Consider the following 24,011-nt stretch of genomic DNA (forward strand, 5'->3'; position numbering starts at 1 on the left):
GACATATGTGTTCTAAATTGTAAATAAACAATGCTTTGCACAAAATGAAACTTAGAGCAGATAACCAGTCTTCATCTGAAAAATGTTATATTGAGATGTTCCTAATCATTTTTAATCCCAGACATTGAGGCTGATTTTTAAATCCAATAAATTATTATAAATACATGATATTAATCCACTTTGAACAAACTGTAAAGTAAAAAAAGTATCAAGAATATTTGTGATTTGTGGAAAATCCTGTAATTTTGACTGAACAAAATGCCTAATTTGTAAAATGTCTGTTAGAAAGATTAAATTGAGCTGACAGATGTTCAAAGAAGGCAGATGTCTCACCTATAAAGATCTTTATTGTTGGATATTAGCCCTCCTTCTGCTGGACGTCATGACACCCACATCATGATGTCACCTTTTCATATATATAACCCTATGTGTCAGTATCCATGTTAGTCTAATAGAAGTAAAGGATGAGAAAGCATCACATCTCTGTGATTGTGAGTACATATACAACAGTGGCGATGAGGAATGAAACGAACTCTACACATACTCCATGCACCAACCGTAAGAAGGAAAATAAGAAAGGTAGAAAATGACTAGCTAACAATCCCAACAAATTCCCACCAAAAGATCAAGGCGAAAATGCCCCAAGATGGTGTAGGAAGAGTTTGGGGAATTCAACGAAGTAGAAGAAAGTTGGAATAACTACGTAGAATGGTTTAACCACTACTGCGTAGCCCACAATATTGTGGAAGGTCCATTAAACAGGAAACGTGCCCTCTTCCTCAGTATAATGGGCAGCAAAACATTCAACCTTCTTGCTGGCCCTGGAGGATCCAGGGACAAAGACATTCAACAAATTATGCACAGCTCTAAGGAACCATTTAAGCCCCAAACCACAGTTATGGCAGAAAGGCAACGATTCTATGAAAGGAGACCAGAACCAGGAAAAACAGTAAGAGAATACTTGGCATCATTGTGGAAATTGGCGGAATACTGTCATTTCGAGCAGTTTCTTAATGAAGCACTGTGAGACAGATTAGTGATGGGGCTGGCAAATCGGCAAGCAAGGCAAAAATTATTAGGAATGGATGAAGTCGTTACGTTTCAAATTGCATACAGAGTTGCCTGCAGCTCTGAAATAGCAGATAAAAACTTGGAGGTCTTCCCGACAACAATGCTTCTGTTGTGGGAAATACAACCACTGACCAGAAAATTGTTTCTTCAAAAATATTCTAAATGCAACCATTGCAAAACAGAAGGACATATCAAAGCTAAAAGTCCACTTCTAAAGCATGGGTGACATGGAAATAAACAGGCAGCTAAAGTCAAAATAATAGCAGAGAGAGAGTGGCAACCGAGCAAAGATGATGATAACAGCCCAATGGCTGATCTTCAAGCTCCTGAAATTTCAGCTCCTGAGATATTACACATCTGAGGAATAAATGGAGGAAGCACAGCAAGCTTTATGCAGCTAAAAATAAACAGACATCCCCTGAAGATGGAGTTAGACACAGGAGCAGAGATATCCCTAATGCCGATACATGTAAAGGAACGCTTGCTACCACGCCTCCCGGTAAAAACAGCCGAAATAACTCTTAAGATCTGTTACAGGAGACAGAATCAATGTGTTTGGAAAAAGTACGGTCCAAGTACAATACAAACAACAGCAACAAAAAATACTCTCTCTCTACATCACAGATACCCAGGGACCAGCACTTTTTGGAAGAAACTGGCTACAACACATTCCCTTCGACTGGCTGGAAATTGGTTCAATACTAAATGTAAACCGTACACACACCTCCCAGGCAGGACGTGACCAAATCCTCAACAAACACGCAGTAGTTTTCCAACAAGAATTAGGGAAAAATCGAAGGTGTTCAAGCCAAACTGAAATTAAAAGATAATGCAGAACCAAAATTCTTTGAAGTCCCATTTGCTATGAAAGGGAAAATTGAGGCTGAAATAAACAGATTAAAACATGAAGGCATATTAGAACCAATACAATCCAGTGATTGGCCAGCACCCATCGTACCCGTATGAAAAGCAAACGGTGAAATTCGCATTTGCGGTGATTACAAAATCACCATTAATCCATCACTCAAAATACCTGAATACTCAATGCCCAAGGCAGAAGAATTGTTCCAAGCACTAAACGGAGGGCAAAAATTCACAAAACTAGGTATGTCACAAGCCTATCAACAGATAGGAAAAATCAAGGGAATATGTGACAATTAGTTCCCATCTGGAACTATTCACCTAAACACGGGCCTTACGGAATTTCAGCAACACCTGTGATTTTTCAAGCAACAACGGACAAATTACTATATGGATTCTCAGATGGGGGTTACCTTGATGATGTCATCATCACAGGCCGAAACGACAGTGAACACTTACAAAACCTTGAAAAGGTTTTAACCAGACTACAACAGGCTAATATATAATTACGAAAGGACAAATGTCTTCTTGTGCCCCTCAGTAACATACCTTGGGTTTACAATCGACAACAAGGGGGTGCGAATGAATCCAGCAGGAACAGAAGCCATTCGCAAGGCCCCATATCCAACAAACAAATCAGAATTACAGTCCTTCCTAGGACTTGTTAATCACTCCCGAAAACATATCCCTAATATGTCTACACTATGCAGCCTGCTGAACCAATTACTCAAGAAAGATCAAACGTGGTATTGGAACACAGAAACTAAATATACAGTCGATCAACTAAAGGAAATACTAACATCAACAAATAAGGTGCTGATCCACTCCAACCCTAGTAAAGAAGTTACACTAGCCATGGATGCTTCACCAGTGGGATGAGGAGCGGTACTATCCCATATCACAGGAAAAGGTGAGCAACCAGTAGCGTATGCTTCACGAACATTAACCACAAGCGAATGCAATTACACCCAACTAGAAAAAGGATTGGCAATAATTTTTGTTGTAAAGAAAAAATTCCACCAATATCTTTATGGAAGAAAATTCACCTTGATCACAGACAGCAAGCCTCTTAGTTTAATGCTGGGGTCACACAAAGGTATGCCAGTATTAGCTGTGGCCAGAATTCAAAGATGGGCCATGCTACTAGCAGCATATAACTATGATATAAAAGATAAGCCAGGAACACTCAACAGCCATATAGATGCCTTATCACGCATGCCACTACCCGAGACAGAACAACGAGAAGAAATTATTAAATGGACAGCAGAGGCAGTAGCCAACAACTTCAACAACTGCCCATTACTGCCCAGATGATCACAAAGGAAACCTGAAAAGAGGCAACTTTAAGCAAGATCCTATACTTCACCTTTAATGGGTGGCCCGAATCTGAAGTCATCCCAGAAGATCTAAAACTTACCACACATGCCGCCATGAACAATCAGTTGAAGAAGGATGTTTACTATGGGGTACTTGTACAATTATTCCAGCCAAATGGCAAACTACCAAGTTATCAGAACTACACCACAACCATCCAGGAATGGTAGGAATGAAGGCACTGGCCCAGATGCATGTCTGATGGCCCTCCATAGACAGAGCCATTTAAACAACAGTGAGAGAATGCAAAGTGTGTCAGTCAATGCAGCCAAAAATGCTGAAAGCTGAAGCTAACCCATGGAAATGGTCATCTAAACCCTGGCATTGGGTTAATGTAGACTTTGCTGGACCATTTATGGGTGAGACTTTCCTAATAGCTGTGGATGCATGCTTCAAATGGCCAGTAGTTTCACAGCTGAAAAATACCAAAGCAGATCCCACGATTAACTGTCTATGAGCTATATTTTCCACCTACAGATTGCCTCGTGAATTAATTAGGGACAATGGGCCTCAATTTACATCAGAGCATTATTAAAAATTTATGCACGACAACAATATCAGACATATTTTGTCTGCACCCTATCACCCAAGTCCTAATGGGGAGGTAGGACGTTTTGTACAAACATTCAAAAAAGTGATGAAAACCATGAAAATTCTAAATGCCTCCTGGACACACAAAATCACAGATTTCCTATTGGGATTCAGAAACATGCCGCATTCTACCAGAAAACACACCCCAGCAGAACTAATGTTTGTCCACCACCTGCGGACCAGGCTGTCCACAGTTTATCCAGATCTGGGTCAACGATTACAAAAGACAGCATCGCCACAAACCTCACCTTGAACACTGGAAGTGGGCGAGAGAGTTCTGTAACAAGATTATAGACAATATAAAGATTCATGGGTGGTAGGAGTAATCCTACAAGAATTGAGCCCCTGCTCATACTCTTTTCTAGTGGGGGACAGATTGTGGAAGCGACACATTGACCAGTTACAAGCATTGACTGACACTAAGGTCCATGAACTGCCTTATGAACTGGAGGAGGTGGAACCAGACATGCCGTGGCCTGCCCCAACCATCTCACCCTTCAGGCTAAGTGGGGGTAAGTGGGGGGGGGGGGGGGGGAGGGGTAGAGACTGTCGTGGAGCTGAGAAGTCCAGTAACTGAGACATGCAGCCAGGAAGGCAGCGAAGATGGGGAGTCGCTGCTGAAGGTCAGCAAAGGCAGATAGTTGTCGGTGACTTGATCGCCAACCCGACTATCTATAGGTCCCGAGAAAAGACTGGCACAGCAAACCTTGCCGAGGCTGTCCGAAAGAGAAAGAAGACTACCAGAACGCTTTAAGGACTATGTGCCTTGATTATTATTCAATACTTTTCCTTTTATAATTATAATTACTCATGAGATGTATTCTAATTCTCACTTGTAGTCCTGGGCCCAATGTAATCTTATTAGTTCGAAGGGACCCAATCAGCATTTACCGCACGGTGGGTAAGAGTGTTGGGTACAAGCCCGCCCTCTACTGGACATCATGATGCCCACGTCATGATGTCACCCTTCCATATATATATAACCCTGTGTGTCAGTAGCCAGGTTAGTTTAATAGAAGTAAAGAATGAGAAAGCATCATGTCTCCGAGTCTTAATTGTGTGAGCTTCCAAAAATTTTGTACTTTTCATATAATGGATCAACCTCTGCATAAAAACGAGATGATTTGAGTTTGGACATATGTGTTCTAAATTGTAAATAAACAATGCCTTGCATAAAAGGAATCATTAATCAAACTTAGAGTAGAGAACCAGTCTTCATCTGAAAAATGTTATTAACATGATATTAATCCACCATGAACAAACTGTAAAGTAAAAAATATGTTTCAAGAATATTTGAATTTGCGATTTGAGGAAAATCCTATAATTTTGACTGAACAAAATGCCTAACTTATATATATCTAAAGAAATGTCCGTTAGAAAGATTAAATTTGGCTGACAGATGTTCAAAGGAGGCAGATATCTTGACTAAAAAGATCTTTATAAATTTTGATACCCAATCTGTGCCATTCCTTAAAGCCTGACACAGACTAATACAGATGGCTGAAACTAACCAGAGATAAAATGTTATAACCAAAACTTTTCCTAAATTGAGCCCATATTCTCAACTTATTTCTCATTATCAGATTATGTGTCAATTTAGAATAGGAAAAGGGTAAAACAGAACCAAAAATTGCCAGAGTAGATGATTTCTGAGAAAACGTGAGTTCCAATTCTATCCAAGAGAGGCATTTCACTGACTTATCCAAATGTAATCATAAAAGTAAACTATATATATTAATACAAAAAGTTATAAATATTTATTGAAAGAAAATGTCTTCGTATTACTTAGTCAGATTAAAAAATTATTATTATTGGAATGGTCACCACCATCTATTTTTGTGCTTTTTTCCAAGCCTTCCCAATTTTAATTCCCATGTGGCAGCGCACTCTCTCATGGCGAACCAACCCTGCGTGTGACGCCAGTGGTGGGGCAGCCATGGGAAGATGGTATCATCAGGGGTTCTTCCTGTGTCAAGCATCCCACGCAGCGCGCACCTCTGGCATCGATTATGATGTCACCACACGGTGACTGAGCCAGCACTGCCCTTAAAGGGGCACACACTAAATTCAAATTAAACAGTCGTTAGCGATCCTCAATGTGGTGGCTGTGCTTTCTTCAGCTGCACCTTGCACCACACCCAAATCTTTCTTTAACTCATTAGATTCGGTCATTTCATCATATATGTGGCAGGGAAAACCACCATGTGTAAATAAAGCCCATCTTCAAAAAATTAAAAGGAACGGGTACATCACGTCCATCTTGACTTCTCCAGTTTCCACTAGCCCTCCCCCCAACCACTATCCCTCCCTCTCTCTCCTTTCTTCTAGCTTTGCATTCACAGCCACCCCCTCTCCGATCAATTCCCACCTTCCCTTTCCTATCCATCCAATGATCACCTCTCACCTGTTAGCCTGTACAACCCCCCCATCCCTTGCCCCTTCTCACGCTCTCCTCTCCCATCCCTCCCACCTTTTTATTCAGACACCAGCCTGCTTTTCGCTCATACCTTGATAAAGGGCTCAGGCCCGAAACAAGATTCAATTCATGTAATAAAAAAAACGACTAGATTACATGAAATTGCTTTTTGCTTGCTATGAGGCTGACAGATTCGCCATTGGCAGGAAATGCCTGAAGCGCCTCTTACGGTCAGAGAGAGAGAGAAGCAAAAGAGAGCCCCCCCAGAGTCATCGCGTGTCCATAGATTTGCTTCCAGCACTTCCGCAGCCTCCGAGTCCAGTCCACAACCTGAGCTCCAGATCCAAATATCCGACACGATCGGCAACCCCTCAGCGCCTTGAGCACCCCCTCGCATCCCGGTTCCGATACCTGGTACCCCTTCTTCTGGTTTCGAGCTGGTGTCCAGCAACCCAGTGCACGTCACCCAGCGGCAGTCTCCAGCAGCCCACAGCCTCTGTGGGTTCCTTGCCTCGAGTCGCCAGCTGCCCGCCGCATGCGTGGGTTTTTCAGCTGCAGAGCCCCCTGACTAGTCCACCGTCTTGGTCACCTTCTCCATGGGCCGTCTCTCTCTGCTTCTCCTTCTCAGACCATCTATTTCTCATTATCTGCATAAAGACTAAGAGATGGTCTTCCCATTTTCTGGTGCCCTGCACCAGTCCTCCACTTCCCTGAAGTTTGCAACCCCTCGCAGCTGTTGCTGATCAGATCTGCCCTATGTGTATTTTAGGGTGGTCCTTGTCTGTATTACAGGACAGTCCCTGTGTGTATTACAGGGCTCAACAGTCCCCACATGTAATATAGGGTAGTCTCCATGTGTATTACAGGGTGGTTCCCGTGTGTATTACAGGGTGGTCCCTGTGTGTTGTACAGGGTGGACCCTATGTGTATTACAGGGGAGTCCCTGTGTGTAATTCAGGGCACAACAGTCCCTGTGTATGTAACAGGGTGGACCCCGTGTGCATTACAGGGCACGGTGGTCCTTTACCCTGGAGCCATTTATGTGTTGCTGTGTATCACTGTGTCGTGCTGTCTTTCTTTGCCTTGGTACTCTCTCACTACTCAACAGAATCACAGACTTATTGAAGGGACTCTTACTTGGCACATTATTTATACTGAATATTTATTTTCTGCATTTGCAAAGTCAGTTGCCTTACATTACTTTTTTTTTTGAGTTCAGTTTACAGTTACCGATAAGTAGAAACTGCCTGGCCCGCGGTAAAAGGAATCTCAGGGTTGTCTGTGATGTTGTGTATGTACTCTGACAATAAATCTGAAATGTTAACTTTGACCATCTCTCTAATGTGCCGTCAGGTACATCATGGTCTCTACCCCATTCTGCTTTGAGCCCAACGTCCGTTACGAGATTAGCATCAGGTTCCAGCGGCTCCTAGCTCCGGAGTGGAATTCCAACATGTTCATCCTGGTGGACTCTGTGAGTGCGTTCCTGAGTTCTTTTCACTGCGACCATTTATTGCCAGGTCTGGTGCCCGTGCCATTGAGAGTTCGAGTGATAAAATCAGGACCACAGCCAATCTGGAAACCCACAGTATCATCAGGTTTTGTGGCAGTCCTTCCATGACTAGTGTCTGTGACTGCAGACAGTCCTCAGTGCAGACCACCTTTTCTGAGCATCAACCCCCAACTGCCACTGCTCTCTAAACACTCCCATCTCTCAGGCTCCTTTCTCCTCTTTCTTCCCTACCTCCCCACCACCCACAACTCCCCTCCTTCAGCTCCCCACCCCCTCCTGTTCCTTCCACCTATCGGAATGCACGTTCCTCTGCCCTCAACCTCTTATCACGTCTCAGCTCACTGATTTCACCCCCCCACCCCTTCCTAGCTGTGTTGACCAATCACCTCCCAGTCCGTATTTCTCCCCCTTCTGGAAGAACCGTCATTTCTTGCTGTTCCCGATGAAGGAGGTGACCGACCCTCAAATCCACAGATGCTGCCTGACCTGCTGAGTACCTTGCATTCAGTGTTGCTTCAATTTTCCTGTAGAACGTTACAGTACAGTACAGGCCCTTCAGCCCATAATGTTATACCGACCCAGATATTACCTACAAAAGAAAAACTAAATCCTTTCTACCTCATAGTTCTCTATTTTTCTAAAATCCATGCGCCTGTGTAAGGGTCTCTGAAATGTCGCTATTGTTCCAGCCTCCACCCCCTGCCAATGGATTCCAGGCACCTACACTCTCTGTGTAAAACAAAAAGAACATGATCCTGACATTACCCCGAAACTTCACACCCACTCCCACCTAGTACATCCTTGTTCACCTGAACATCTTCGTCACTGCTTCCACTCTGGGACTGAGACAGTTGCCAGCTCAACCCAATTTGAATCAAAAGCTTGTACAAGCACTAATTACACTCTGATTAACACAGTGACAGAGCTCCTTCCTCAAGCTCCCCCCACCACCCCACCCAAAATCCCCTCACAGAGTTAATGCCCAGGCAACTCTAATGTCGATTCACACCGCACACCTTGAAGCCTCTCAACACCTCCCCATGGGCTCTGAGATGCTACCTAGTTCAGCTCCTCTCTCTCAATTGCTTTCCACATCTCCTCTTTAACAATAAACCTGGTGGGGATGGGAAGTGGGGTTAGGGAGTAGGTGGGGGTGGGGATGGGGAGTGGGTGTGGATGGGGATTGGGTGGGGATAGGGAGTAGGGTTAGGAAGTAGGGGTGGGATAGGGTGGGGTTATGGAATGGGTGTGGGCAGGAAGTGGGTGGGTGGGTATGGGGAGTGGGGTTAGGAAGTGGATGGGGATGGGGAGTGGAGTTAGGAAGTGGGTGTGGGGTTAGGGAGTGGGGTGTGAAGTGTGTGGGGAGTAGGTGTGGGGTATGGGTAAGGGTGTGGGGGTTGGGAATGTGTGTGAGGGTGGGAATATGTGTGGGGGTGGGGATGAGTGGGTGGGAGAGCTCGGTGTGGATTCCAAGCTGGCATGTAGGTGGGACAGCTGACCTGTCCCCTTCCCCCACAGCTCGTCCTGTTGCCCCGGTACACTGAACTGCCGGGATTCTCGGGCTTCGAGCCCATGTCCGTGCGTCACCGTGAGGACATGCATCGGTACATGTGTCTGCAGTCCTTCCTGCCAGCTGGTGTGCCCATGCTGGCCGAAATGTGTGCCCAACTCATCTGCAGCATCTCCGCCATCCTCCACAATGGGGCCCTGCGTAAGTGTTGGGATGGGAAGGCCTGTTCCCACACCTTTCCACCCCCCCCCCCCCCACACATACCCTGCATCCACTCCACAGCCCTCCCTACACCCCCCTCCACAGTGTGAATGTATGCAGACGGGGCATGTGGGACTGTACACGGGTGGTGTGCACGGGTCTGTACGTGGGATAGGGTGTGTGACACTATAGGTCAGATGGAATATGTGTAACTGGACGCGGAACGGGGCGTGTGTGACTGAGTGTGGACAACGGGGCGGGGGGGTGTGTGGGCCTGGACGCAGGGCAGGGGGGTGTGTGGGACTCAACACAGGACCTCCCTGATGCTGACCATGTGTGCACGCAGCCTGTGCCTGTGACCCACAAGGCTCCCTCAGCTTGGAGTGTGAGAAGGTGGGAGGGCAGTGCCAGTGTAAGAACAACGTGATCGGCCAGCGGTGTGATCGCTGCTCACCCGGATATTACGCCCTCGGACCCAATGGCTGCTCATGTAAGTCTGCTTTTCTATTGGCTGTTTTGATGACATCACAGGTGCTGCACAAATGCAAACTGTTGTTGGCCAAGTGCCAAACTCCAGGGTGGGGGCAGGTCAGCTAAATTCCTCCAACTTTTATGTAGGGTCAGTCATGGTGGGACGGATGTGCTCAAACCTTCTTCCCACCCCCACCAGCGCACTGTTTCCTCAGCTCCAGGGCTCAAACCACCCCATTCACCCCCAGTGCTTCCAGAGGGAGCCACCAGCCTGGTCCCTGCTCTTGATTCCAGGGTCAATTGTATACTGCACAGAAAAAGGACCTTCAGCCCAACATTTCCTGAACAAGTCCCATTTTCCTCTGTTTGACATCCCATCTCCCACTAAATATTTCTTATCTCTGTATCCATTAAACATGTTGATTGTTCCATCTCCAGCCCTTCCTCTTGCAGCTCCTTCCACCCTCCATGTGAAGCAGATGCCCCTTAAGTCCCTTTTAAATCTCTCCCCTCTCACCATAAACCTTGCTTTAGACTCTCATGCCCTCCGAAAAAAACTTATCCAGTTTATCCTTGTAACTTCCCCTCCACCCCAATCCCAGCCACACTGCAGTGAAGCCCTCAACCCTGCCTGCTTTTGGAGAGCTCCTGAGTTAACCTCTCCAAAGTCATGTCTATTGCCATCTGATTGCACAAGTACAACCTGACAAAACAGTCTCTGGTGCAAAACACACAGACATAGCACATATACAGACAAACAGGACAAGTATTCATATGCATAAATATTATTTCATAAATATTAGAGTCTCAGGTTAGTGGGAGCAGTTCCTTTGGTCATTCAGCATCCTCACTGCCCGTGGGAAGAAGTTGTTCCTCAGCCTGGTGGTGCTGGCTCTGATCCTCCTGGATCTCTTCCCCAATGGGAGCAGCTGAAAGATTCTGTGTGCAGGGTGGAAGGGGTCCTTAAATAATTGGCATGCCCTCTTCAGACAACAATCCCAGAAGAACACATCAATGGGGAAGGGAGGGAGACCCCAATGATCCTCTCTGCCACTCTTATGGTCCTGTGGATTGACCTCCAATCCATTTCTCTGCAGCAACCGTACCACATGGTGATGCGGCCAACCCGCAGAGACCCTGCTTCCCTCTCTCTACCCTTCCCCTCGTGCACCCTTTCTAAACCGGAACCCCTTCCGAGCAGACACTGGGAAACTGGAGCCACACATGGAGAGCTGGAGGAACTCAACGGGTCAGACAGCATCCGTAGAGGCGAGTGTCGGTCATAACTGGCGGAGTGGAGCAGACCGTCGCTCTGGGATCGCTGACTGAGCTGTTGAGCTCTGCGGCCTCGTTGAGGGTGGGATGTTGTAGGTCTCACCTCTGTCTCACTGGCCACTCTTCTCTCCCCAGCGTGCGAGTGTAGTGCCGAGGGCTCGGTGCACGGAGTGTGTGAGAAGACCAGTGGTGCCTGCCTGTGCCGGCCTGGACTAAGGGGCCGGCGATGTGACCAGTGCTCTCCTGGGCACTGGGGCTTCCCCTCCTGCCGGCCCTGTCAATGCAATGGCCATGCAGACCAATGCGACCCCCAGACCGGCACCTGCCTGGGCTGCAGGGACAGGACAAGTGGACGTCACTGCGAAAGGTCAGTCAGTCAGCGGGAAGGACCGGGTCAGCTCATGGATGGGACACCTTACCCCAGATTCACACACATCTCCCTCCCCCATCTGGGACTGGGGCAGATGCTGGATTGTGGTAGCAGTCCACAGGAGCAGTCAGCCAGTCGCTGGTGCTACAGAGGAACAGGAGGTAGGGGGCACCACCGCACCTCAATGCAGGATGGATGGGTGCTGGTAGGAAACAACAACGTGGGGGGAAGATGGGGGGGCCAGAACAGAGGGGAGATCACACTGTGGGGGGGCCAGAACAGAGGGGGGAAATCACACTGTGGAGGAACCAGTACAGAGGGGGGGGGAATCTCACTGTGGTAGACAGGTAGTGAGGGAGCAGTGGTGCAGAAGTCATGTTCTACACCCCTGGGAAGATGGAGAAAAAGAAATTATTTAACCAGCTGAAATAGGATTTGAATCGAAAGGGGGTTTTGTGTGTGTGGTGTGGGAGTACTCGGGCAGAATTCTTGTTCAGAAGAAGTCTGCGACTTGTGAGTACTGTCTTCAATTACACAGTTTGAGCAACGAGCTGGGAGTTTGCCAGGGTGGAGGGTGGATTTACTCCCCCACGGAATTACTATCTTTCATCTAATTTGCTCGCTAAAAGTTTAATGTCGGTGACTCCATGGCTGGTTCATCACTGATTAGCTCAGCGGTCGGTTGTCGGTGACTTTTTGGCGGTGACTCGAAGGCCTTGAGGCTTTGGCCTCACCTTCGAGGGTTTCGGAAGGCTTTGGCAGATTGCAGGGAGCCAGTTTGTGAAATATCCGGGGATTTCTGTTCATCGCTCTGCTATCTCATCGACCAGATAAAGGACTCACATCTCGGACTCTCGTTTTGATGTGGGGAATAAGAGATGGTGTGGACTGTGCAGAACTGAGTTAGCACGACAGACCAGTCAACATGAGACCTGTCCTCTCCTGTTGTGGACTATTGTTTTATACAGTTTGTTTGTTTTTCGTAAATATGTCAGAAAGACCTGGGCCCTAAAGGAGTCACGCTGGGCCAGCGACTTCAACGACCCCTGTGGCCAGGAATTCTTTCACTTCACTGGGAGTTGAGAATATGGTCATGATCCTTGTCCTCAACTATCACGGTTGGAAAACGCACAAAGGCAATGGTGGGGAGCAATGAGACCCCGGGCATTACAGCGAGTGTGAAAATGGAGGGGGATTCCGTGATTTGTTTACGAAACGTGAAGGTGATGGATCTAGTGATGAGTTAAGTCAATTCATGGACTCACCACCCATCTGTCACTTCAGGGGCCTGGTTGTGACTGTGTTTCATGGAGATATGGAGGAAGTGAAGTTGCAGCCCCTGCTTGCCCACTTGACAGTGTGTCCCAGTGATATATTCCAACAGTCACACATTGTGCCGGTGACAGGTTGTCACGTTGACGTGTTGCCTGGACTGTGGTTCAGATACATGCTTCCTGCCCCATTCACTACCCACTCAGAACTGTGGACTTCAAGCATTTGCCTTTTGCTGAACCAACGATTTCTCCCAGATGTGCTGCCGGTTACTACGGAGACCCTGCCCTGGGCTCGGGTCAGCAATGTCGTCCATGCCCATGTCCGGATTATCCCGGGTCTGAGAATTACCATGGCATCTCGTGTCACACTGACCTCAGCTCCAACCAAATCATCTGCCTCTGTGACACAGGCTACACAGGTAAGGCTACCTCTCTGTCCGGGTTAACTGTGCAGTAGATACTCAGCAGTTCAGCCAGCATGAGTGGAGAGAGAGGGGCACAAGATTTTAAAAAATCAGGTCAAACTGGGAAGGGGTGAAAATCAAAAGGCTTTAACTTGAAGGGAGAGTGCAGAGGGGTGACTGGGGCAAAGAAAATATCTGTGATAGGGTGAGACCAGCAATGACGTGGGGAAAGAATCTAATGAGGCTATCAGATTAATGGGTTTGTGGAGGCATGGTGGGTAGAGAGAGGGAGGGAGGGTTGAGGAGTGGGGGAGAGTTGAGGAGAGGATGAGGGAGGAGGTTGGTGGGGTCAGGGTGGGAGGAGGAGGAGGTAACCCTTCATTGTACGTGTTCCCATTTTGACCATGGGATCGGTCTCTCGGTGATCCAGGGTCTAGGTGTGACAAGTGTGCCCCCAGTTACTATGGTAACCCCGAGGACAGAGGAGGAAGGTGTTGGCCCTGTCGATGTAACAACAACATTGATGTGACTGACCCTGGATCGTGTCACCCCCACACCGGCCAATGCCTGAAGTGCCTGTACAACACTGCTGGAGTCCAGTGCTCAGAGTGCAAGCAGGGATACTACGGCAACCCACTCCAGCAGGACTGTCGACGTAAGTGTGAGGGGCCTTCTGGAAGGGGAGTAATGAAGTTGGAGCCCCCTGACTGTCACACTGCAGCCGGGCACTGAATGCTGTCCCAGCAATGGGTTCAGTTTCTTCGTTACGTTCTGCAGGTTTTTCAAAACTCCCCAATCCTTGATCTTCTCACTAATTTTTCTTGCATCCCCTCTCTTTTGCTTTTATGTGAGCATTGACATATTTCCATTTGAACATTTCCTCTTTCTGGAGTGTATTTATCCTGCACCTTCCCCATTTCTTGCAGAAACGTTGTCCATTGCTGCTCTGCTGTCTTCCCTTCTTGGGCCCCCTTCAATCTAGGTTGGCCAGTTCCTCTCTCATGCCACCATAATTCCCTTTACTCCACTGAAATACCGATACATCTGACTTTAGTTTCTACTTATTAAATCTCAAATTGAATTAAATTGTATTGTGATCACTGCCGCTCTGGGTCTTTTTACTCTAAACTCTCTAATCACCTTGTGCTTTACACAAGACCCAATCCAGAACAGCCAGTCCCCACATGGGCTCATCACAAGCTGTTCTAAAAAACCATCTCGTAGACTTTCTACAAAATCTCCCTTTAGATCCAGTCCCAACCTGGTTTTCCCATCTACCGACATATTAAAACCTCCCATGACTCCCATCAGATGACTCACCTCCTTTATTTGCTGTTGTAATGTGTTGTCCACATCCTATCATGTTGGATGGTCCGTATATAACTCCCTTCCCACTTCTTAACTCAACCCACAATGGTTCTAGATCTTCTGATCCTACGTCACCTCTTTCTAATGATTTAATGCAGTTCCACACCAACAGAGTCACACTGCACCCCCCCCCCCCCACCACTTACCTGCCTATCCTTTCGATACGCTGCATATCCATGGACATTCAGCTCCCAACAACATCCATCCTTTAGCATGACTCTGTGATGGCCATAACAGCATACCTGCCAATGTGTAACTGCGCTACAAGGTCATCCACCTTACTTCTTGTATTAAAAAACGGGCTAAAGATTTTGTATTTAAATGCACGCAGCATAAGAAATACGCTGTTACGTTGCAACTCATCCCCATGGCTGCCATTTTGCCCTATCTGCCTGTCCGTCCACATAAACTCCTCACCAGATATCCCTATTCGTGCACCAACCACCTCTTCCTCTGCCTTTGGTTCCCATTCCCCTGTGAATCTAGTTTAAACCACCCTCCCCCTCCACCCGGATTATCAAACCTCCCTGCCAGGAGATTTGTTCCCCTCAAGTTCAGGTACAGCCTGTCCCACTTATATCGGCCACCCTTCTGCAGAAAAGGTTCCGTGGAACCCAACCACTTGCACCATCTCTTCAGCCACTTATTTGTCTGCATGTCCTCCTGTTCTGACCTTCCCAAGCATGTGGCACCGGGAGTAACCCAGAGATGACCACCTTGGAGGTCCTGCTCTTCAGCCTCTTTCCTAACTCCCTAAACTTACTTTGCCGGACCTCAACCCATGTCATTGGTACCAATATATACCATGACCTCAGGCTGCTCAGTCTCCCCTGAAGATTATCACTCAGAGACATCTTGGATCTGAGCACCTGCAAAGCCAACACATGATCCTGGAGTCTCTTTTGTGGATGTAGAATCTCCGTTCTGTTCCCCTGATTATATCGCTCTACCTGACTTGACCCTTCCTTCTTAGGCTCAGAGCCAACCACAGTGCCAAAGCCTCCAATTCCTGCCCCTACACTGGGCCGCTCCATGAAGGCCGCTCCGCTTGACCTTGCCTTCCTTCTATAGACAACAGCTAATTGGCCAACGGAGAGATTAAGCGGGGACCTCCCTCTTCCACTGCTCCTCCTTGTGTTCACAGTCCCGCTCTCGCAGTCCCGGACGTGATTTTAAACGAGTGATGCGATGTCTTCTCTTTTACTATTCAGAGATCTGAAAAGACATTTGACGTCCTCCTTGATGTTATTGGCTAGATTACTTTCATCATTCATCTTGTCTCCCATTATTCCTTTTATTGTTGCCTTCTGCTCGGTTTTAAAAGCAACCCAATCCTCCCAGCTCCCACTTATTTTTGCAATACCATCTGCCCTCTCATTTGCTTTTATGCTGTCTGACTTCCCTTGTCGGCCATGATTCCCTCGGCCTTCCTTTAGAATGTTTTATCTTCTATGGAATGAAACAATCCTGCATCCTCCACATTATTCCCAGAAATTTCTGGCTCTGCTGTTCCACCATCTTCCCTGCTAGAGTCCCCATCTGATCAACTTTGGCAAGCTCCTCTTTCCTGCCATCGTGGTTACCTGAACTCAACTATAGTACCTTCACATCCGATTTTAATTTCTTCCTCTCAAACTGCAGGGTGAAGTCTGTCATATTGTGATCACCGCCTCTTCATGATTCCTCAATCTCCCTGATCAAATCTGGTTCACCACACAGCACCCAATCCATAATTACCTTTACTCCAGAGGGCTGAACCGCAAACTGCTCCAAAAAGCCGTCTCTTAGACATTCCACAAATCCTTTCTCTTGGGATCCAGTGCCATATACTGCTGACCACCATGACATTGTCTTTCATATGTGCCTTGTCCAATTCCTGCTGTCATTTGTACCCTACTTCTTAGCTGTTGTTGGACCCCTGGCTGTAACTCCCATCAGGGTCTTTTACCAACACTGGTGTCACATCTGTCAATTCTGATAAGTAGGGTATCAGACATCGGATGGAGACCAAAGTCCAGCTGCTGGTGTCTAGTTTTGGTCCCCGTATCAAGGAATGGGTGTGCTGGTGCTGTGGAGAGGGTCCAGAAGAGGTTTACGAGAATGATCCCAGGATGATTGGGCTAACGTACAAGGAGAATTTGATGGCTCTGGGCCTGTTGTTGCTGGAGTTGAGAAGAATGGGGGGGGCGGGATTTCTACAAAACCAATGGAATATTAAAAGGGCTTGACAGAATGGACATGGAGATGTTTACAGTTGTGGGACATCCCTGTAGAACAGAGATGAGGAGAAATTTCTTCAGTCAGAGGGTGGTGAATCCACTGCCACACACATTGGGTAGATTTAAAGCGGAGGTTATTATGTTCTCAATTGGGTGGGGGGGGGAGAGAGTCAATGGAAATGGGGAGAAAGTAGGAGAATGGGGTTGAGAGAAAAAGTCCATCAGCCATTCTTCGAATGGAGGAGTAGCCTCGAAGGGCCGAATGGCTGAATTCTGCATCTTATTGACCTAGCTGAGAAAGAGGGAGGCACTTTGCTGGGATCAGTGGATGATGAGCGAGGACAGGGCAGAGAGAGGAAGCAGTCTGAAAGGAGGTGAGCATATGTATGGGTGGGGAAGAGGGGAGATGTAGATGAGGCTGTGAGGGGTGGAATGGTTCCTCAAAGAAAGGAAATTGGGATAGTTCTGGTCATCACACAGAGGTCCCAGGATAACAGGTGTGCTGCGACCATTACAGGTTGTACCTGCAACATCCAAGGCACGGTGGCCTCACAGTGTGACTCGAGGGAACTCTGTCACTGTGACCGAGTGACGGGACAGTGCCCCTGCAGGGACAACGTCATCGGAGTCAACTGTGACCACTGCACTCCACATTACTGGAATTTCGGCAAAGCCCAGGGCTGTGAACCTTGCGCATGCAATCTGGAACATTCTTATGGCCAAGCGTGCAACATGGTAAATATCTCAACTGTCTTGTAAATGATTCATCCTTTTCATTAATTTTAAAGATCCCAGGGTCCGATTCAAATGGAATAGAAGCAGCACAGGTCAGACATAGCGTGAAGCTCCCTCCACACCATTCCATAATACAATCGTAGGGTCAGACACAGGATGAAGCTCCCTCCACACTGTCCCATCACACACTCCCAGGGTCAGACATAGGGTAAAGCTTCCTCCACACTGTCCCATCACACACTCCCAGGGTCAGACATAGGGTAAAGCTTCCTCCACATTGTCCCATCACACACTCACTGGTCAAGGTCACTCCAGGCAATGTCTTAACGAGGCAGAACACTGGTCATAAACCAGCTGGTGGCCTCTATGTTGTGGCACTGGTTGGTCTCTTTGATCTTTGGTTACAGTGACCCAGAGGAAGTTGGTGGACTTCTTCTGCAGCAACTGGAGACACTGGGTCTCTGCTGTGATCCTGAGCCTCCTTATTGAGTAGGGCAGAAATACCCTCAGAATGTATTCCCGAGAGGCTGAGGCTGGGGTCCTCATGAGAAGAGGCCTTGTGCCTGCTCCTGCTTCAGGGACACTTATCCTGTCCAGTCACTCGCCCTCCAGGAGCCTACACTTCCTTAATATTTTATTTAACAATTTTTTAAACCACAGTAGTAAATACATTTCTTTAAATAAAAAAACTTTCAAACCCCTTCCCCTCCCTTCCCAAACACCCCCAATAAAAGGAAAAGAAAAATAAAATAGAAAAGAGAATGTCAAGAGAGTGAATGATATAATGTAAAGTTTTTAATAATGTAATGATGCTGGAGGTTACCAAGAGATGGGGGACTTCAGAAAGTCCATTAAATGTTCATACCCACATTTTACAAATATAGGTTCCATATTTTCTAAAATATCTGATATTTATAAACTGAGAGTGATCTTCTCAAATGGGATACAGCTATGAGGTTCTACAGGCCATCTCTCCATCCTGAAATCTGGGGCCGATTTCCAAGTAATAGCTATACCCTTCCTAGAAGGGTATATTCCCAAAGCAATTTGTACCAATTCAATTTGGTACATAGTTAATTTCAATTTATGTCTTATAGTCCTAATATTACTCAACAAAAATAACATGGGGAACTTAACCCCCATTATACAATTTAAAAAAAATTCCAACTTTTAACCAGAAATATTTAACTTTAGGGCACTTCAGAGGCGAATGAAGAAATTATCCAATTTCTTGACCACATTGAAAACATAAATCTGATAATATAGGGTTCAATTTAAAAACTTTTTGTGGAGTTAAGTATTACTGATGCGAAAAATTGTATTGAACCAACCTATATCGAACATTAATAACTTCTGTCATATTATCTCCACATAATTGCATCCAGTCTTTCTCATCTATTTGTCTATTCAAATCCACTTCCCATCTTAATCTCGACTTATGCTCCCCTATTCCAGGGGCTTTCCTTTAAAGTAAATTATATATTACACAGATACATTTATTCACGTTTCCGTTACAAATGAATAATTCCAATTCACTCTGGATAGGTAACGTCAAACCAGGACCTATCTTATCAGCCAAAAAAGCATTTTGATATTAACAGTAAAAAGTATTATTTGACATATTTATTCTTCATTCATTCAAAGACAGTAAATCTTCTAGCTTCAAAACAATCTTCTATTCTCTCAATACCCATCTGCATCCAACTCCTCAGAAAATGATTATTCATAGAAAATAGAATATTCTTTCTGTCTAGTTTTTCCTAAAACTACACCCTTTATGCCTATTTCATAATCAATTTTATTCCATAATTCAATCAAATGTCTCAAAACAGGTGTATCCCTGCTTCCCACCAATAATTCCACTTGTAAATAAAAGCCTGTATATTAATTTCTCCTATTTTACCAAGTTCTATATTAACCCAAGCAGGAATTTTATCTACACTAAACAGTACATTAATAAATCTCAATTGAGCTGCCTTATAATAATTCTTAAATGGGAAAGTTGTTAAGCCCCCCCCCACCCCACCCCGGCATTCAAACTTCCAAGTCAATTTTTCTAAAGAAACCCTTACCATTTTCCCTTTCCATAAAAACTTTCTAACGCTCATTGTGATAGTACAGATCTATCACCAGTGTATGTAGTGTATATAGTTACAGTATCTAGACTGTGCTTACAGCGATTGGCTGAGAGCTTAGCCACGCCTACTGTCTGGGCCTTAAAGGGTTGTGTCCCTAGCCAGGTCGGATCATTCCGGACTGGTCGGCCACCTGTGAAGAGCTCCTTGTCGAGCTCTACACTCATATTCAAGTCTTTAAAAAAATCTTTTGGGGAATTGAGATGCACATGATTAAACTACTTTCTTCTTTTCACAACCACCATACTTAAATCTACGTAGTAAAACACTCTCCTTTGAGCCACTATTAATGGGCCCTGATATTTTTGGGCATTCTGGACAGCGACTCTCAATATCGTTTCTTTATCCTGGAGATGCAAGCATCTCATCAAAATAGAGTGTGGGGCTTGTCCTGGTAATGGCTTCTTTCTATTAGCCCTATGTGCTCCATCCAATTCAATTCCATTCAGAAAATTCTCGGCCAAGAACTTCCGGAATCCATTTTTGAAAAAATTGTACGGGATTAGAACCTTCAAAATCTTTAATCAGCCCAACAATCTTCACATTTATTATTTCTGCAGCCATGATTTTCTAACATATCGATTCTTTTGCAAAAGTTCTTTCTTCTCCACATCCCACGCCGTAAGAGTCTTCCATTTTATTAACTTGACATTGTTCCACTTCATCAATTTTCTGAACTTGAACTCTAACTTCATCACTCACCTTCATATATTTTTTCATTTCTTCCTTCAAATTTTTCATTTCCCCTTTAACATATTTAATGTATTAGCATCACGTCCTACAGATACAAATTGTCTATAAATCTTATTACTCATTCATTGCAATTGGTTCAATTTAGAAATTTGCACTTGGCTGTCCAGGCCTTGATTTCTGGCTTCAGGAATCTTAACCTGCACAGCTTCAATACCTTGTACCAATTGGGGTTCTGGATCTTCATATTCTATTCCTTCTCCTTCTTCCTCCTCCTCTCTGTCTTGTTCTTGTTCTTCTAAGTCTGTGGTGCATTGAGGTAGCAGCAGGCAAGCACAAAACTCAAGACTGTACATCAGGCATTATTCCAGTAAAAGACTGAACACCAGTTCATGCCTTGGTGTCTCCCATGTGACTGGCTCAGGAGGGGCCAACTTGTGTCTGTATTCTAGTCGGCTGATTAACAGCTGGCCAGGTGGAGTCAGCCTCCTAGGTGGTCTTCCTGCAGGTACAGAGGTCGCCCCCTGCAAAGTCACTCCTGTTGTTTCAGACTCTGCCTCTGATTCGACAAGAGGCTGAGCCTGCAAGGCAACACTGCCAACAGCAGCTCTAATCGGATTCAGTTCTGCGCATGTGCAAACTTTTGCACACATGAGAACTTTTGTGCATGTACGATTAATCTTGAAGAAACTGCAGATCCATTGTTCTCTCCTGGACTCCGGCGCCATCTCCTCTGGGTCCCTGGAGAGTTAGTGCCAGTGTCACTTGTTCACTGACTGTTGCAGCTCGAGTCGACCAAGGAGCTCAAGGCTCCAACATCAAGTTAAGTCCATTTTTTTCTGATTTTTTTTCAGATCTTGTGCAGCAGTTTTCTTAATTATCTGTGCCTTCCCCTTCTCTGAAAAAATTGCAAGTAGGTTCTTAAACTTAATAACTTTCAAAATTTGAAAATAAAAGTAGGTTATTAATTAGTTCTCCTGGGAGAGGCAAACCTTCACGTCTCCCACTTACACCATCCCCCCCACCGCCCGAAGCCCATACTTCCTTGTAACCGAGCAGCCATCTGCCCTGCAACCTCACGTGATATTACTGACCTCTGCCTCTTGCTCTCTCCCCACAGTTCACCGGCCAGTGTGACTGCCACTCAGGATTCGGAGGTCAGACCTGTTCGGAGTGCAAGGAGAATTATTGGGGTAACCCAAGACTCATGTGTCAGAGTAAGGACTCAAATCTCATCACATTCATTACACCTGTGATTAACCTCAGACAATGTTCCATTACACCTGTGACTGACCTCTGGCAGTGTTCCATTACACCTGTGACTGACCTCGGACAGTGTTCCATTACACCTGTGACTGTTGTTTACATGCATGAGAGAAGGTGCTTTTGAAACTCAAGCTCCTGTGGTTCACAAAGGGTGGGATGAGGGGATGTTTCTGAGAATGTGCCGGAGAGGGAGATGTCATTTCATGTTGAGCTGTTGAACATGTGCTCCTGAGAACGGTCAATGAGGTAAGAAGAAGGTGCAAAGAGGTTGTAAATAAATCTTTGAAATATCAGGTTAGCAAAGGCTATCAACCTCCCTGAGCTCCCCTGACCATATCAGTGCTCTGGGATTACCAACAACCTGTCTTCGCTGGCGATTCTCTACAACACTTGGTCAGCGATTCATTTCCAACTATGAATACCTGTGATTATTCATTCCATCATCAGTTGCATGATAATTCTTGTTTTCTCCAATATTTGTGTTTTTTGTACCTGGGATCTTGCAGCAAGCAGACATTTAAGCATCTGTACATAAGATGTTATGGGGACTGAAGAGGAGCTGAAGGCTCTTCAGATCAGTCGATCATTTTGGGGCAGAGTGGACCTCTCCTACTCCTGGTTTCTTTTGGTCTTGTCCGTGATCTAAGGGAGTGGGCATTCCACTCGACCCCATCTCCCCACCAATGTTGGGACAAGAATGGAGAGGGATGGGCGCTGTGGTTCAGCACCATGGTCCCAAGGAGATTGACTAGGCTGAGAAATAGCCCTGGCTGTCCAGGAGCAATGCAATCCCCCAGGAAGCAAACTTCCCCACCCCCACCCTCTGACACAGGCCAGGTCCAGCTCTCTTGTCAGCAGCCCCTCTACAACCTGGTGAAGGTGAGAACCACTCGCCTCTGATCGACTTGTGCCTGTCCCTGGAATTGTGTGATGGGATGACGTAGAGGGAGCTTCTCTGTATCTCTGACCCTGGGAGTGTGTGATTGGATGATGTAGAAGGAGCTTCATCCTTTTTCTGACCCTGGGAGTGTGTGATCGAATGATGTAGAGGGAGCTTCTCTTCTTTTTAAACTTGATTTATTAATAATACATATAAACAAAAAAATTACATAAAATACTACTGATACATTTTAACCCTCCTCCCCCCTCCCACCCCCCGCACTCCCTCCCATAACCCCCTTATACAAATCTTTATATACCTAAGGAGCCAAATTTTAAAAATATACAAAGAGTATAAGTACTGCTGTGGAGTATATTACATCCATAACAGCAATAATTAACATAACATAACATAACAATTTCAGCACGGAAACAGGCCATTAGGCCCTTCTAGTCCACACCGAACCAAACACTCCTCTCTAGTCCCACCATAACCATAACCCTTCACCTTCTTCTCATCCATTAAAAAATCTACTTTTAGACTATGTCTAACCCCATGCATTTTAGAGAAGGAGTCCACATTTTAATAAAAAAGAATAATTATTATGTAATTTATATGTTATTTTTTTCAAAATGAATACAAGATCTTAATTCAGAATGCCATCTTTGAATATTCAATTCCACATCATTCTTCAAGTAACTGCAATACATTTCCGGGCTACTGACAGAGCTGGCCGAATAAATGCCAATTTAAATTTTTCAAGTCTCAAACCGATTGTTAAGGTTGTAAAATACCCCATTAAAAAAAGTAATGGATCAAAAGTTTATTTAAGTTTAAATAAGCCTTCTAAAAACTCCGTAATTCTCTGCCAAAAAGGCTTAACTTTTTCATATAGCCAAACTGAATGTAAAAAAAATACCAACTTGCTTTCCACAACGAAAACACAAATCTGATGAACTAAAACCATATATTTTTAATATCTCAGGAGTTAAATACAACTGATGTAAAAAAATTATAATTTACTAAACTATATCTTACATTGATTCATTTAGTTACACTATCTTCACACATAGTTATCCATTCTTCTGAAGATAACAATATAGATAAATCTTCCCATTTATTTTTTGTTTTATGTAAATCTGATTTAAATATTTTTCTTGTAATAAAGTATACATTTCAGAAATAAAACCTTTTCTCGATCCTCCCTCAATTAAAATTACAAAATTAGGTTTTTTAGGTAAACTCAATTCACAACCAAAATTATCCAATAACATAGCTCACACTTGATAATATGCAAACAAGGAATTAGATCATCCAAATTTTTCCTGAAGTCGAGCAAGAGAAAGGAACTGGCCTACCTCAAAATAATCTTCCACCAATTTAATAC

The 24,011-nt window shown here is 45.3% G+C and overlaps 1 protein-coding gene across 6 annotated transcripts in view; it reads left to right on the forward strand.

Moving 5' to 3' along the window:
* The window catches only part of lamb2l (laminin, beta 2-like), a 152,613-nt gene that overhangs the window by 74,854 nt on the left and 53,748 nt on the right, over positions 1-24,011 (forward strand). For all 6 annotated transcript variants that reach the window (XM_069939468.1, XM_069939474.1, XM_069939473.1 and 3 more), the window contains exons 18-25: positions 7,667-7,787; positions 9,345-9,537; positions 9,884-10,027; positions 11,419-11,650; positions 13,183-13,346; positions 13,762-13,986; positions 17,436-17,653; positions 21,599-21,695. In XM_069939468.1, the coding sequence (XP_069795569.1) occupies positions 7,667-7,787; positions 9,345-9,537; positions 9,884-10,027; positions 11,419-11,650; positions 13,183-13,346; positions 13,762-13,986; positions 17,436-17,653; positions 21,599-21,695 (1,394 nt within the window). The remainder of the gene's footprint in view (positions 1-7,666; positions 7,788-9,344; positions 9,538-9,883; positions 10,028-11,418; positions 11,651-13,182; positions 13,347-13,761; positions 13,987-17,435; positions 17,654-21,598; positions 21,696-24,011) is intronic.

The sequence above is a fragment of the Narcine bancroftii genome, chromosome 5 (genome assembly GCF_036971445.1).
Source record: "Narcine bancroftii isolate sNarBan1 chromosome 5, sNarBan1.hap1, whole genome shotgun sequence".
Lineage (NCBI taxonomy): Eukaryota > Metazoa > Chordata > Chondrichthyes > Torpediniformes > Narcinidae > Narcine > Narcine bancroftii.